Source organism: Cottoperca gobio, chromosome 14 (assembly GCF_900634415.1).
Source record: "Cottoperca gobio chromosome 14, fCotGob3.1, whole genome shotgun sequence".
Taxonomy (NCBI): Eukaryota; Metazoa; Chordata; class Actinopteri; order Perciformes; family Bovichtidae; genus Cottoperca; species Cottoperca gobio.
Window position 1 is genome coordinate 7,923,583 of NC_041368.1, and position 17,357 is coordinate 7,940,939.

Genomic DNA, 17,357 nt, shown 5'->3' on the forward strand with positions numbered 1-17,357 from the left:
AAGCAGCCAAAATGGGTTTTCTCAGACGGGTGGCTGGCGTCTCCCTTAGAGATAGGGTGAGAAGCTCAGCCATCCGTGAGAGACTCGGAGTAGAGCCGCTGCTCCTTTACGTTGAAAGGAGCCAGTTGAGGTGGTTCGGGCATCTAGTAAGGATGCCACCTGGGCGCCTCCCTAGGGAGGTGTTCCAGGCACGTCCAGCTGGGAGGAGACCCCGGGGAAGACCCAGGACTCGGTGGAGAGATTATATCTCCTCACTGGCCTGGGAACGCCTCAGGATCCCCCAGTCGGAGCTGGAGGATGTGGCCCGGAGAAGGGAAGATTGGGGTTCCTTACTGGAGCTGCTGTCCCCGCGATTCGATCCCGGATAAGCGGTAGACGATGGATGGATGGATAAATTTGTCGAAAACAAATAAAAAAATTAAAAGAATATGAAAAATTGTCTAATCAACCAAAGATTTTGCGACACCCCCTGCAGTACATCAGCGGACCCCCTAGGGGTCGCGTACCCCTTGTTGAAGACCTCTGGTATATATACACGTTATATAATATGATTGTATTGTTATTACAGATGCATTGACATCTTAACAGCATTTTAATGTTGAAGATGGCCGGGTTATAAAACATATATATATATATATATATATATATATATATATATACACATATATAATAGGTTTAAAATTAATTTAAAAACAAGTTTACATATTGGTGTTGTTTAAAACTTCTAACTTCCAACTGTAACAAATAAATGCAGCGTGGATAAAAGTGGAATATTTCCCTCAAATTTAGTAGAGTATAAGTACCTCAGAATTTAAGTACAGTACTTGTAGTAAATGTACTTAGTTATTTTACATCAGATACTGAAGTTTAATTGTAGACAATATATGTCTTACCATGGGGTTTGCAGCGGGGGAAGTGTATTTTCTGTGAGATTTCCTTCTCCCTCTCAATCTGATGTCATTTAAATTGCTGTTGTGACTTGTTTAGATGCACCTTTCTCTCACCAAGCACTGTGAAGTGCTTCACGTGTTGTTTCATGAATCACGAGCTTGGTACTAACTTCCACTGTCGCGTTCAGGTAAATATCTTGTTTGTGTGCCTTCTGCAGCACTTGCTTCAACTTGATGTCATAACTCTAACTCGTTTGTGGTCTGTTTTGTTGGAACAAGTTTGCATCCTTCCAAATGAGTGTTCAGAGTAACTTCATTCAGTTTCAGTGAAATGAGATATATCCATGTGTGGGATTGTCCTCTTTAGATCCGCCAAATGTCGGTCCTAACGATACCCCTTCCACTGAAACATCAACATTACAATAGTTATGTCTAATATTACAAAATGACACAATCACTGTAATAATTATAATAGATTTGTCAAAACAAAACTGAGAAAAAAAAAAAGTGAAACTACAGTTTATCATACCAAAGGTCACTGCAAACAGCCGTCTGTGCGTTTAAACACAGCTGCCATTACTCAGCATCAGGAGAAGAGTAAGCTATTATTTGAGAGCTGCCTTTGGGCGTGTCAACAGCACCTTCAATCTGTTTGGCAACATATCAGTCTGTGTGAAAACTCTCCTCCGGGGTAAATGCGGTTTTCCTGTCATGATACAATGAAAAGAATTGACTGAAAATAATTACTTATTAAGTTACTTACTTATTAATAACACTGGGATAAACTGAAATTAGGATTTACTCGTCTTTAGCTTTGAGCAAATTGCCACATTGTTGATAGTCTTTACTGCGGTTATAATTTAAAAAGGAACCTCTCCTTAATTCAACACATAGAATAAACAGCCACAGAAAGAAAAGAAGTAGAAACAAGGCCCTTTAATATAATAACATTTACATCAGGGAACAGGATGAATGCTGATGTGGGGGAATATATGTTAAACACAGATGCATAAAAAAAGTTACTCATTTCACATTTAATACTGACTTTTTAAGGAAGAATGCTGTTTCAGTTTAAACCTACATGCAAAGGCCTTCTCTTGTATGAAATACAAAAAACAATAAATATGATGATCTGGGTTCAAGACTACCTTGGCAAATCTTATTCTGGGTATACAGTAACAGATAGTTAACATTTTTGAGTGCCTTTTAAAATGACCTACACTTGTAAATGTACATAGAATAGTTACATGGAGATTTTTATAGTATACATGGTAAAGGACACCAGAGACCTACAAGATTAATGCTCTGCTGTGAACCCTGATGCATCAGTCGTGTCACACCAGGAAGAATTTTAATAAGATTATATGTAATTACACTGCATGTTAGGATTTTTAAAGCATTTTTATTTTTTTTTTAATCGTTGCACATAAACCTTTCCACAAATGTTAACCCTCATTAATTCAGATTAAATGGCTAAAATCTACATTCTTATGTACAGAAACCGCCGGGAGGCAATAGACGCCAGCGGAGAATCAGATATGCACATGCAAGCACCAAAATCTGTTCGCTAGTAAATTCTAGTGACTGGCTGGTTACAATAATACAAGTCCAGAAAAGGAAAAGCTTTCCAGACAAACAGTAGCAGCTTGAACAAAAAAAATGGAATGCTAGCATATGGTCCATAAGAGAGGGATGATGGTCAAGACTGGAGAAACAGTCCAATAGTGTTTAAGCTGTTGAGCTGGGTGCATGCTCACTGTGCCCTCTTCTAATGACTGAACAGATAAATGAATGTACAGATATCTCCAAGATATTTTGGACACTTCAGCTTGACTAACAGCAGTCTGATCGTGTAACGGATGAGGGCCCTGCAGAGAGAGAAGAGATACGACACTGTCGACTGAACAGAGACCGGTTCATGCTTCACACAGCAGGGCAAACGCAGTCCAAATGATATGCGAGCGTTTTAGCTTACAGAGGGTTTCATTGGAGTAGACGGCAAGGCCACGCTACCCTGTTAAATTTGAGGACTCCACTATGAATGGTGTTTTTGTAGTCATTAAACATAATTTGAAAATAGTGGCGACATCTGTTGCATTACAAGAATATCTAGAAATGTGCTCTGGTCACTAACAAGCACTGAATATTTCCATGCGACTACCTGCACTTGTAGCAGGACCATTTTTTAAATAAATTATTTTTACTTTACTTTTCTCAACTTAATCTATTAGGGCGGGTAAGGGTTAAAATGTCCATTAACATTTTAATTTTCCTTCTTTTAAAAGCATTGAAGTGAAAAAGTTGAAATTCTTTGAATTCTTAATTAAGCTGTTTGTGTAAAAGCACCATCGACCCAACTCAAATGCAATCACTTTATCAAGAAAGTCAAAAAGTTGAGCCCATTATACTGTGATATTTGGTTTAGTCCATAGCGCCATAGTCTGTGCTCCTGCATGTTCGTTCCCACATGAAACATGAACCAGCCCGATGGATCCATTTCCGTCTATTTGAGCCGCTCAGTGTGTCTTAAATCAGTAACTGAAGATAACTAATAATAAAGCAAATCCAATCTCTTTAATGTGTGAAAAATATTTTTAAAAACTCATGACCAGAATCGTAACGTAACTTTCCTGACTAGAAATCCAGGAGGGAAACATCTTAAACAGCAGCGGCAGTGACTCAGTTGATGGTTGAGTGAGTGTTCAAGGCACTTATATTTTTAAAGTGAGGAAACAGCTCTGCGTCCACTTCTGCCATCAATTTCCCAAATGATTGCCAGAAGTTAGCAAACCCCGTAACTCCCTGTGCCAAGAACAACCTGTACGCTGCTGCTGCCACTTGATGAAGGTCCAACACAAATATAGTTGTTGTTGAAGAATGTACAGTGGATATTTTAAAACGTTATTTTTACATCTAAGAGCATGAAAATGCCAAATATAAACGAAGCTCAAAGGCTTGGGCTATAAGCAGCTTCACACTTCAACAGTATACCTGTTGCATACAGCATCCCAGAAGACCTTATCCATCATGTTTACAAACTACACAAACACCTTCCATGTTTTTCCACCCGAAGTAGGTTCTGTGGGTAGAATACTAGCAGACAGTTACTCCTTTATTAATCACCTCCTACACACAGTCCACCACCGAGCTGTCGTCCTCCTCAGGTCCCCACTCCCCGAACCTCATCTGAGGGGACGGCGCTGCTGGGTGGAGGTTGTTAATGTCATCCATGGCGTCTGGGTCCGTGTCATCGCTGGGAGCAATCCCCATGTGACCGCCTTCCTCACGGTGCGTGCGGATGTGTTTCCGCAGCGCTGCGGGCTCCTTGAAGCTGCGGTTGCAAAAGGGGCAGCAGCACGGTCTCTCCCCGGTGTGGATGAGCTGGTGGTGTTTGAGGTGCTGCAAGCGGCTCAGGCGCTTCCCACAGATGGCACACACGTAGGGTTTCTCTCCGGTGTGTGTGCGCCTGTGTTTGCGCAAACCGTCCAAGTGGCGGAAGCAGTTCCCACACTCGGAGCATGAGTATGGCTTCTCACCTGTGTGTATGCGCAGGTGGGTTTTAAGCGCCCCTGACTCGCGGAAGCGACGGCCACAGACTCCACACGGGTAGGGCTTCTCGCCGGTGTGGATGCGGATGTGCTTCTTCAGACTGGAGATCAGACGGAAAGTCTTTCCACACTCCAAGCAGTGGTGTGGCCGGTCTGGAGTGGGCTCACCTACGGTGTCAGAGGCTGACGGTCCTGCAGAGTCCTCTGCTCTGCCCGGTGAAACACCGTCTACTCTCCCGGCTCCAGAAGTCCTAGCCAACTGTTTCTGTCCATCAAGTCCGCCCTGCTGCAAGTCACCGCATTCTCGCACAGGACGCTGGTGACGCAGGGGATGAGTAAAGGAACGCTGGGAACCTCCCTCCCCTCCAACTTGAACATAGCCAAGGTCACCATCCCCGACCCGGTTGTCATTACGCAATCCAGGCTCCTTCCTGCTGGGCTGACCAGAGCCTGAAATGGGTCCCTGCTCCTCTTTAATCTCAAATCTGGACGCACCACCTAGACCCTGACTCTGCCGCTCATCTAAACACAAATTGAAACATGCAGAGATGGTTAATGTAGAAGCATTACTATATTAAAACACAACAAATAATGCATGTCAATTTAAACTAAGTTATTGATGTATTTGCTCCAAAAATCTCAAATGTGGAAGTTTCCCGCTTTTCCCCGTTTTATATCATATTAAACAGAATATATTTGGGGTTTGGACTGACAAAACAAGACAGTTGTTTATTTATGACATTATGACAAACAATGAATCGAGGAAATGATCGGTGTATTAATCGATAATATAACACACAGTACACATTGTATATTTACCTGGTCTGCTGGAGTCGGAGCACATGTGAGAAGTGTTGGAAGTAAAGGAGTCCAGTGCGTGGTTAGTCACAGAGCCATCGGGTTGAATTGAAAGCTGGCACATTTTGTAGTCGTCTCTCTGCTCAAACTCGTGAAGCGAATCATCCACAGAGCCACCGAGACCCAAGTCAACACCGGCTCCGTTCACATTTCGGCCGCTTTGGTGGTCCCGGTCCAAGCCTGAAGCCATTGAAGCCATGGAAGACAGAGATGGGGCGAAAACGGACTGACTAATGGACGGAGAGCCCGTGTATGAGATCTGCAGTTGGTCTATGAGCTTCTGAGCGCTACACAGACACTCCTGTAAAGTCTTCAACTCCCTCTCCGACACCTCCAGACGCACTTTGAGTCTTTCATTCTCTTGTTCCTTGTGTAGCAACTCTTGTTGGGTCTCGTTGAGCACAAGCACCACTTCGCCCAGAAGAGTGTCGACTGCAGCGGACATGGCGGTTTGAATGGTCGGGGCGAGCCGTGATTTCAGAGACGTTACGGTCATGCTGCCGTGCGGAGCTCCTTTCCGATCATAACAGGACTCTCCGCCGGTCCTGTCGGGGATGTTGATTATACTCTGTTTACGGTTTCCACCGTGTACCGAGCCGCTGCCGCTATTTGAAGAGGAGTCCATGCTAGCAGCATAGCCTGTCCTCCGGGAAGTCATGATTTTGAAGTAGTTAGCTAGCTTTAATTCAGTTAGCTAACGTTTACAGGCTATGCTAACGTTTAATGTGCTACTAAAGGCGTCAAATTCTGACTGGATTTGTTGGTAGAGTATATTAGAGCAATGAGTCCAGAGGAACCTATGACATCTGCTTCATTTATGTTTAAGTGGCGTCGCTGACAAAAACAATGAAGTCAACTCTTTGCTGGGCCTGGCACCGCGAGCTAACATTAGCCTGCTAGCTTTAAAACTAACAACGGCAGACAGTATAAGACGTCCTCTTGCAAACACCGTGACTCTGCAGAAGGAACGTGCTGATAGTTTGTAACGGTGTTATTCAAGTCCGTAAATTATAGTTCAATGATACCATGGTCCTCAGCAGCGACTCACCCATCTCCAGTTTCTGCTTGCAGAACTGCACTGTACTGAGGCCCGTCGCACAGGAATGGCGTCATAGAAGCATATTGTTCACTGTGCTCTGGGTGTTGACTTGAAGGAAGTGTCACCCCTTCAGCAGAGTATTACACAAAGAAGTAAGAGTAAGATGTAATTTGGCTTTTTTAAATCAAATTACCGTCTGCATGCCATGCATTTTTGGTTTCAATAAATCTTGCAGATTAAAACGTTTTTTTTTCTTTCATTGAAAAAGTCTTATAAATAGTAATATTGCTTTGTAAACCTCACATCACACACGTGGATTGTAACTAAGTACATTTACACAAGTACTGTACTTAAGTACACTTTTTACTTAAGTATTCCCATTTTATGCTACTTTATATTTCTACTGCACTTCATTTCAGAGGGAAATATTGTACTTTTTACTCCTACAATTATTTGAAAACTTTAGTTTCTAGTTACTTTGCAGATTTAGATTATTAATACAAAACATAATCGAGTCATGTATTCTAACATATTATCATAATTTAACCTGCCCAGAAGTGCATAAAGTAATCAAAATGAGCTCCACATTTACCAGCTGCACAATTAAAGTGATGTACTCCTAAATGCAGGACCTTTAATTGCAACACGGTATTTTCACACGGCTACTTTTACTCAAGTAAAAGATTTGAACACTTCTTCCACCACTGAAAATACGTAACTCAGTCTCATCTTTTGTGCGTGCTCATGTTCAATATGTTTGCCTCCAGCTGGAACAGTTGCGTGAAAGGGAGACGTTCATTTTCATTAATTAAATGTATTCTTTGATATTCAGTTCAGTCAGACCGAGTTGACTGAGGAAATGGGCCAAATGACATCTAGGGTTAGGGTTACATGGAATGACCTCTCAGACTTAAAAATAAATTGTTGCTGTTTTCCCTTTTTTAAATCACTGTTAAGCCGGTATGACAAAAGTGTTTATCTAATTGGACAATAAAAACAGGAATGAATGGACAATTTTAATTGTGAACTAATCCAAAAAGTAACCAGACTAAATTATATTCCAATAAAATACAAATAAATAGATAAATACAACGATTAACACCGTGGTCCTGCATATGTATGTCCTGTCTTGTAGCCTGTAATGTATGTGATTATTTATGTTTTTTTCTTTAGGCCTATTTTGCAGCATATTTACTTTTGTTATCACATGGCTTTATATTGCACACTTGAATAACATGCTAATTTTAATATGGCTTAGTGACGTTTTGAGAAGTCGTGATAGTCTCTTATTTCTTCTATTCATGCCTGACGAATTTATTTGTCTTTTCTTTTTTTCTTAGCCGAGTCTATGTACAAGTGTAATTTGCTTCTTATTTGTCAGCCTGCAAGTCGTAATTCGGGGTGGAAATACAGCATACTTTGCGGCAGTGCAGCAGTGCAGCAGCCATTTGCGGAGAAAAGCTGAAGTTTTCCTCGTTTATATCTTAAATTAGACTTCCAGGGTTCAAAATCTTAAGTACACACAGGTCATCGACCTCTCAGATGGTTAAACAAACTCTGAACTGGAAGAAAACACTTTATCCCACATCAACAGTTTGCTGCAGGATGCTGTGAAACTGGCCAAATGTATCATGAACTTTCTGATGTTTCGCAGATGAACTGCTCATTGTCACAGTGCAATCCATCACGAACACTAATTAATGTCACCCACACACAGTTGTGCAACTGATAAGACACATACCTCGGCTCGCCTGGAGTTTGCTTACTACACCCTTATTCGTGTTTTCTTTTTCAGTCTTGCATTTTAGGCTCTAGGAGGCACTGTAGACTGCATTAATAATACTGAGGTCAGGGAACAAGCCCTACATTACTCATCCATCTATTTGGAATGACTCCTCACACACATTACTGAACTCTTGAATATGTTTAATATAAGTTATTATTCGTTATTATAATATTATTATTTCTATCACGTTATTGTTTTTTCTGAAAGATGAGGTGAATCAGTAGGCAATACGATTCACTGAATAATCTATTACATTATATTCTGAAAAGTGTGTTTCAGTGCCTCTTTTCTGCATCTATTTAAGCAGTTTAATGTTTTAATGATGAAATAAAATTAATAAGTGAACTAAGTAAAGAAAACATCTTCTTAATTCTAGTTTTATGGAAAACATTTGTCTTATTCAGGACGTCAGTGTGGGACAAAGCTGGCAAATTTATTAGCACATCAATTTGTAAAAATGTGCGTTATTGGGCGAAAAAGTTTCCATGATCATATCTTACTGTGAATGTTAGCTATAAATCAAACACTCACACTTTTTGTTCTGCAGATAACAGGTCCTTGTAGTATTCATTTGGGCTGCTTCTACTTCCATATATAAGAATCATTTTATCCATACGCACTCGTTTTGGATGAGGAAAGCAGACTCATAACCAGCCACAGTGGTTGGGGAAAAGTGACTTGGTCCATGACCAAAAGGGGCAGTGCATTGTGGGATTATGTACCAAAGCTTCTAAGAGTTACCATCTGCTTGACTTTGTGTCACTTCCAGAGTCACAACAGAAATATTTCCTACTCATATCGCCTGTCACACCATCTTTGTTCCTATGAACTTTCCTCGCTTCTCTCGTTGCGGATAGACTCTTTACAGACCTATAACTGACTCATTTCAGCTATAACCACATGACTTATTTATATCCAAACTGTACAATAACTTGTGCAATAATTCCACTCTCCAATACATTGATGTACTCTGGCATTAATAATGTATTTATAATGTACATTTCAAGTAGTTTTCTTACCAGTATTTACACAATTCCAGTATTTCAAGTCCCATTTTCCGCATTATTATTATTATTCTCTTTTTTTTTTTACATAATTGTTATATATTGTAGTATAGGTTTCCACATTTCTTATTTCTTATTTTTATTTACCATATTTATTTATTGTATATATTGTAGTACAATGGATACGTTTACATTATTAATTATTTTTTCAATTTTTATAGCTTCTTTGCTTATATATATATTTTTATTCTAAAACTGTAACACAACATAATTTCCCCCTGAGGATCAATAAAGTATTTCTGATTCTGAAACATGAATTATTATGGAATACAGCAAAAATACATACATGATTTTCAGTATTACATTCAGATATAATACATAAACACAAACTGTACTACACAAAACATTGACATACCCACATTACTACATGCAAATATATATATATATATATATATATATATATATATATATATATATATATATATATATATATATATATATATATATATATGCAATCTCCTTCACACCTACACACCCACACTCTTTCCTGTATGTACTTAGACCCAAATACATTTACTCACCCACAGAAAAATGCTCAAACAAGACAGAAAGAAAATTATATCAGAAATAAAAGTAATAAATCTAGTATCTTGGGAAAAGAAATTCATGTTGCTATATAAGTAAGCTTTGATTGAGTTGTTGTTTCTCAGTCAGAGCTGACTGAACTCAGTCTTCTGGTTCAGTTCAATGCGAGCTAAACGTGGCCACGTTTCCTGCAGACTAAGCTCAGGATCGGAGTGGAGACGTGAGCCTGCAGCTGGATTTAAGGCCGGCCACAGATGTCACATAAAGTTGTTTTCCATTATGCCACATCAACAAAACATTGTGTCCAGTTCTTCTCCTTCCAAGAAGCGCTGAGTGCAGTTTTCTTGTTGTGATGTAGTTGGTATCTCAAAGTAATCACAATCACATGTACCTCTTATTTGAACTAGTTTCAGTTATTTAAAGTAAAGTACCAGTATGGCAATTTGAGACATTACACATCATTCCCGAAACAAGCCCAGTCTGGTTCATTTCCGACCTATTAGGTACCATCAGCACAACAGTTTCAGTCCTTTCAGTTTATTTGGAGTTAAGTCATACATTTTATTTAGGTGAGAGGTTAGGTGGCTGAGAAGATGTTCATAGGCTGTCTGAAGTCACTGGCATATGTCAGTGATGACAACTTCTTTTAATCAACACCCTGACGCAGAGATTTCCCAATCCTATTCAATTTCCCTCAGCCCTAAAAGGAAAACAAGAGCTCATTTAGAAGACATGCTCTGAGACGCTCTGCACACCACAAAGGAATGCTGCAGCAATCCACTTGGTTCACTTCACCAGAAAATTATATAGCTGGGATGTAACTAATTGCTGAATTTACCACGAACAGCACGTCACTCACATTACTAAACCATTTAGCAAGGAGGGTGCAGTAGATACGGGAAAAAGGGGGATTGTGGGAGGAGGGCAGAAAGAAGGAGGTGATTGTTGGGGAGAAGGGAAACATATAAAGGGAGAGAGAGCAAGACTAGGAGCAAGTGAAGGGAAGACGAAGAGAAAGAAGCTCACCCACATTTTGATAAAGATTAAGAACGTTTGCAAACAACAGGTAAGTTCCTATCTTTTTAATATTGTCTTATTTTCACTCTACACACAAGCGAACAGAGTTTAGCTGTGGCAAAATAAAGAGCACAGAGGGAATTAGTATTTAATAGAGGCTCCTGCTCTGTTTTTAATTAAGTTAAACACAGACTTATTTTAGGACATTTGTGAATGGGCTTCATTGTTCTCTATGCATGTCCACCACAGACCATATTTCAGGCATGTTTGTGTGGATTCTTGTGTTAATCGCACCGGCAGCTGTCCTGTAACTGGATACAGCTAAGAGGGCAGCGCTCAGTCTTGGGTGTGTTGGTATTTGGACCTGTTGCGTAATACCACCTGGAATGCTGAATTAGTGTGAAGTACCTCCAAATCTTAACAAATGAGGATTATTCCTAGCAACTCTGTTTACAAGACCATAAATCATTGACAAACATGCCACAGAATAATGCACTTCAACTAATTAAGTGTCTACAGTTTTGTCATTTGCAGTAACAGTAAAAGCAGTGTGCTCGGGCTTTGAGAAAACAGTTTATACTTTGAAGTTAGAGGTTTGTTTTCAATTTTCCAGCAGGCACTAGGCTCTCATTTTAAGCCATTTGTTTCATTCCCTGAGCAGTCCTATACTCTTTAAAAAGACACAGCATCAGTGGAGAAATGACTGCATGTCCTCATTCAGCCTCTTTCATGCAAGAAAAAAAAGAAACTCCCTGAATGTACGTATGGCTGGAAACCCAAGGGGCTGATGCTTTTCATTCCAATGCAAAAAACAGATTTTCCAACTAACTTATGGAATTTTACTTTTTATCATCTCCAGAAAGCGCGATGGCTGGCTATAGGGACCTTCCTTTCCCCCTGGCGATCGTTTGCCTGGTTCTCATCAGAGGTTACTCTCCCCTGCCTACGACATCACAAGTCATCGGGACAAATTCTATGAGTTCTACGACACCGAGTGGGATTTTGTCCGAGGCCTCAGATGATTACTCCCAAGAGGAAGAACCAACCACCACTGTTACACAGAGTAAAGTGTCACCATATGGAGAGATTCCTAAACGATGCGACTACAATCCCTGCGTCCAGGGTCAGATCTGTGCTGATCTAGAAACCTCCACCGACTGCTTGTGTCCAGGGTTCACTTCACATAATGTGGCTCCAGATCCTCCCATACTGAAATCAGCCACCTGGAATGGCTCAGATGTTGTAATTCAGTGGTGTGCACCTCATTCACATGTCACATCTTATATTGTGACAGTAGGGGGGGAGGAGAGGCAGACGTTTGGGAAGGAGCGAAGGAGCGGCGGAGTGGGCGACATGGACCACATCGCAAAGGTTTGTGTGGTTGCAGTGAATGATGCTGGAGACAGCGAGGGCTCCTGTCTGATGTACCAGCCCAGGGACAGGAATCTGCCTCTGAAAGCAGGACTCATCGGAGGAGCTCTGGCCTTCCTGCTGCTGCTGCTGCTGGCCGTGCTGCTCTGGAGGCACAGGAGGCAAAGGAAACAAGAGGCCAGCATCTCTATGCACGTCACCTCTGAGTGACAGGGAACAGAAAACAGAGTGGACGCTCGCTGAGATAAGACTCTGTCCCACGAGACTCCTCAGCATCATCACAGCTAATTAACTGTGAGTACATTAACATCTGAGGTTTTCTGCACAAAGAGGCTTCCTGAAAATGCAGAAGGAAACATTTTGTCATCTCGCATGGATATATGCGAGATATTTTGATATTATTTGTGGTCAGAATTATTTAATGAAGATTAGGTAACAGTTGTTGACACTTCAAAACATATTGTATATACAGAGTGTATTGTGGTGTTGCATTTTCTTTGTAACTCTCTGAGATGTGAATGTGAATGGATGCATTATGACTGAAAGTGAATGGTGAGCCGTATCATGTACTGTATTTATGTTGCCGTGGACCTTATACATGTTAAGAGTTTGATTGTGATGGTTTCCTTAAATGAATAAGTTTGGAGGACCTGAAGCACATGACACATGACATCACTGTTCAAACTGAAACTACTGTATATGCATGTTCAAGGTGTGACTGTTTAGCTCAAGTAAAACATTTCGTTAGTTGCTAAAGTGTGTAGTTATTTAACAGCTTTGGGAGGGGCTGTTGTTTTTTTCCATCTGTCTCATTGTTGGAAGTTGTGTCATGGTACTGGATGATTACAAGTGTTCGGTGATGTTTTTCCAGATGTCATGCAACAACCTTTTCAGCAGAAATGCAGCTGAGACTTCTAGTCATCCAGCACTGAACTGGTGAGATGCTTCAGGCTTTTTGCTTCTTTTTCTTTTTCCGCAGTGATGAAAAAGAGAATAAAGTCCAATATTTAAACCCCCCTCCAGTTTATCTCATGTTCAAGCCTGCATCTGCATGTCTCGCAGCCATGTTATAATTCCTTCCACAGAGTTGTTCCACTGCTCCTGGCGTCTTTCTTATTCCAACTGCGTGGCACAATTTACATCGCACAGAGCTGCATGGAAGTCCTCTAACATCTGTAATTTGGAGACACAACAGATTTCATCTTTTTAGTCGCTGAAAAGGCCTCAAGATGTTGCTTTTATGTTGCAGTCGCTCTCAAACTGGGAGGGAAATCTTGACTTGACTTGCCAGTATAAGATGAAATGAAGAAACATGCTTTAAATTAAATGTAATGTACTCAAACCACATGCAGAAAAGGTTTTGCAGAAACTACAACCAGCTGATGGGATCAGAAAAGCACAACATGTGCTCATGTATCTTGTTTCAAAAATGATTGTGGTTTACCTTTTTATTTTAATAAACAACTTTTTGGAAATGTTGGATGTTTTGAATGTTCATGAAGAAATCAAATTCTACCTATTACACAGAGTTTCAAAAAGTTCTCAATGACCAAACTAGTACTTTTCCTCCACAGCTGACCTTGGAGTTTAAATGCTTCGGAGCTCTTTGATCACAAGAATGCAGAGCATAGAAATGTATAACCTCAATATAAAAACATAGACAATTGCATAACTGAAGAAATTAAGTAGAGATAAGGTCACCATTTTCTCTTCAAGAGGGCCTCATAATCTACAAAAAAAAGCAAAAGAATGCAAAATCTTAAAAAGCTAATTAATACCTAATTGTACATTTTAACCACTACTGAACAATTATGAATCATTTGCATCCCACTAAATGTAGAGCATTGAAATATATATATTAAGGATGTAGCGATATACCGGTATTCACGATAACCGTGATATTGAAATAATTAAATATTGATATCATGTTAATAATACACATATGATAATATTGTGTAAATAATCTAGCGCCTCTTAAATTATCAATCAAATCACTTTTTGTACCTTTTCTATACCGACTGTCTCTCCACCTCCCCAAACTCGTGTTTTTCATTTGTCAAAAAAAGAGACAAAAGCACAGTCAACAAAGTTAAAGTTGAATTCGACTGATAGCATTATTATTTATCTTTATTATTTATAATCTTTTCGCCTGAATTGCACAGATGACAGTGTAGAGGCGGACTGGGAAAGGGAGGAGAGAGGGGTAGAACATGCAACAAGGGGACACAGCTGGAATCTTGAACTTTAGTGTCACCAAGATTACATTAAAATCTGGATTTATTTATTAATGATCTTTTCTAATCTAACCTGTAAATGAAATAGAAAGAAACTTCTGAGATATTTAACAGACATGTGGTACAGAAGATACACACAATATTACATGATCATTTGCTGATGCAGATTTTTGTCGGCATATTTTGCATTTTCTAAATGATTAATCCTCCAGAGGTTTATAGGGGGAAATCTGACATTTTTGCAACAATGGACACTCCCAGGCAGCCAGGATGCCTCTGCAGACAGTTTTCCATGTTTGTAAGAATAAAGTGGAAGATCATCTGGAAGAAGGACAGATGTGATGTACAGAATGTGCGTAGGACAAATGTCTGTTTCTGCTCTTCTGTTCATTTCCAACATCTCAAGTGAAAGACAAAGCAGATACACAGTAACAGATAATGATGAATCCCAGATATGACACAGCATTTTTGTATCTGCAGGCAGATTTTGCAACAAGGTCAGCAGCAGGAACTTGTGATGTGTCCAGGACAGTCATGTTGAATCACTGTTATCTCAATCAGTAAACCATGACTCATGTTGAGGTCACATAGAACAGTAAATCAGCTGAATTCAGGCTGTGGGATGTCACAAAGAAATACTTTGTGTCAACCTCCACCTGCCATTTGTATTACTGTATCTGAGTGATCAACAGCGATGATGCAGTTTGTGTAAGAATGAGTATCTGTGTAGTCTATGAACCGCTGCTGCTGCATGACATGTTTGTATGACGTTTTGGATTCTCCCCGCAGGTGTTGCATTATGTTATGAGTCTAATGATGATTAAACAGACAGAGTAGGGGAAATGACTCACCTAATTCACTCTACTAAATAGGGAAATGTGTCACGTAAGCCACGAAGCAGAATGGACATTTTTGAGGGGCTTTAAGGAAATCCAGGACTTTTCTCGGTGTCTTTCAGCATCTAATTAATAGATATTAAGGAACCTTTTACAAGCCTCTGTTGACTTCCCTCAGGTTTGGAGAACAAAAGACACCTTATTGCCCTCTGCTGGTCACTTTCAATCCTGAGAGAAGACTGCACTGCGCTAAAGCACAGAAAAGAACATTAACACAAAAGAAACTTAATCCCATATTAATTATGTCTACAAAGCCGGGTCATGTTAGACTCTTGATGTCTAGATGTCGATTACCAGCACCTTGAAATGTGAGGTTTCATGAGACAGAACAGATCAAAAGTCACGTGGAGGTAAGAGAAGTATTTAGATCCTTTACTTAAAGCTGCTTTAATCAATATTTTCCTAACGACAATGCACACATACAAATAAAAGTCCTGGTTTCAAAATGGTACTTAAGTTGAGGTTCATGATTGTTATCATGAAATAGAAATAATCAAGTGTGTATTGTTTTGTTTGTTGTTAAAAATTGTATTTAAGAATACAAGTCAGTGTAGCTGAGACTCACCTTCAGAAATATGATGAATAAACTGTATACAGCGCTGATTGGAAACCTAATTTGACCAGCTTCAGTAGCAGCTTTTGTAAAATGCAATTGTTTTTCATTAAGTGATTACATTATTACATTATTTTCCAATCCCTGTGTTGTATATGAAATTACATTAAATAATGAGTGATTTGTTTCATTTCTAGATAAAATCCCAGAATGTCTTTTCATTGCAGCAGCTTGAAGCTGAGGCTTTAAGAGGCTCTACTGCGATGGCAGTAATTGTAGGTTGTAATATAATATTCCTCTCATAACATTATACGAGTACCTATTCCAAACAGTCACTCAATTTCATGCAATTAATTATTCATGAAAATTAATTTGCATTTACTGCTGGGAAAATGAATGTTAGTTTTTATTATTAGTAATTCACCAGCAGGGGCACTAATGGCTGCTTTCTCTACCCGCTGGGGTCAGCTTTTACAGGGCATAAAATCTTCAAAGTGGGTCAGGCATCCATCAGTGCCCATTAGTGGATCCAGACAGTCCTGAATGCATTCTGTTTTTCATTCAAATGCAGAAAGATTATTTGTCTTTTGTCTTTTTGTAGACAGTATAATGAATAAAAAGAAAAGCCAAATGAAAGGATATCAATCAAAGAAGCTAGGTGTCGTTCAGAGTTAAAACCAGCTTTTTACGGGGGAACTCTGGGCCATGATGTGGTCTAAGTGGGTGGTTATAGAAGCTGATCCCCCCGCTGCAGGCGTCTCATCCTGTTTACTCCTGTTATGTCTTAAGACTGTGTCTGTCTGTCTTGGCTCACACCACGACTCTGTAAATAAAAAGATTAACTTCTGTCTCAAAGTGTAACTCTGATGTCACTGGAAGGATGATGGGGATTTATGTAAATGAAACAAGGCGTGTGTAAGATTATATTTCTTCTCTTGGCACCACCGCCGACGGAAAAAAACAAAAGTGTGGCACCTTTCATCATTTAGACATCTTTCAAGAACAGTGTGAGTCACTGCAACTTTTATTTGTTTTCACAGGAACCACTAGAGGTCATTATCGCAAAGAGCACTGCAGAAATCAAAGCCACCTCTGGCGTGCACTCAGTGATAATGTAGTGGAAATGGAAATGAGTTGCTCTAATAAGGATGAAAATGAGTTTGCAGCTCAGCTACTTTTGCACATCGCAGTGGAGAGTGAAGGTTTGTGTCTGAAGAAGCAGCGAAATGTTTGCTTTTCGTCAACGTTTCCCCCAAAGAACTTCATCCACAAGGTCAGCGCTCTCCTCTCAACCCCCCAGGATGGCTCAGCAAGAGCATTTGATAAAAGGAGAAAATTGTTAATTATTCCCCCCTCCACATTCCCTTGTATGAAGAGCAAAGGGTAACCATGGCAACCTGGCATTATACAGGAGTTGAGGAGGTTGAAACTGAGGAGAGGAGTTATCAATCACTTTGGCATCAGCACTGTCACACACACACACACACACACACACACACACACACACACACACACACACACACACACACACACACACACACACACACACACACACACACACTTTCCTTTTCACTAG

General features: G+C 40.0%; 2 protein-coding genes across 2 annotated transcripts; one reads left to right on the forward strand and one right to left on the reverse strand.

Annotated features, from left to right (window-relative positions):
• Window positions 1–1,811: 1,811 nt before the first annotated feature.
• LOC115019193 (zinc finger protein 16-like) lies at window positions 1,812–6,451 on the reverse strand. Its single transcript, XM_029448628.1, has 2 exons — window positions 5,258–6,451; window positions 1,812–4,960 (listed from the first exon to the last, which is right to left on the reverse strand). The coding sequence occupies exons 1-2, from the start codon at window positions 5,952–5,954 to the stop codon at window positions 4,017–4,019; spliced, it is 1,641 nt and encodes a 546-aa protein (XP_029304488.1). The 5' UTR covers window positions 5,955–6,451; the 3' UTR covers window positions 1,812–4,016.
• A 4,189-nt stretch (window positions 6,452–10,640) lies between these two features.
• Window positions 10,641–13,567, forward strand: LOC115019060 (leucine-rich repeat neuronal protein 4). Its single transcript, XM_029448390.1, has 2 exons — window positions 10,641–10,776; window positions 11,587–13,567. Exon 2 carries the CDS (start codon window positions 11,595–11,597, stop codon window positions 12,306–12,308), a length of 714 nt encoding a protein of 237 aa, XP_029304250.1. The 5' UTR covers window positions 10,641–10,776; window positions 11,587–11,594; the 3' UTR covers window positions 12,309–13,567.
• The last annotated feature ends 3,790 nt before the right edge of the window (window positions 13,568–17,357 follow it).

Excerpts from the sequence above, each read along its gene's own strand:
- LOC115019060 (XM_029448390.1), top strand. The coding sequence starts at position 11,595 with ATGGCTGGCTATAGGGACCTTCCTTTCCCCCTGGCGATCGTTTGCCTG.
- LOC115019193 (XM_029448628.1), bottom strand. The coding sequence starts at position 5,954 with ATGACTTCCCGGAGGACAGGCTATGCTGCTAGCATGGACTCCTCTTCA. Across the intron at positions 4,961-5,257 it reads CTCCGACTCCAGCAGACCAG|ATGAGCGGCAGAGTCAGGGT; the intron begins GTAAATATACAA and ends ATTTGTGTTTAG.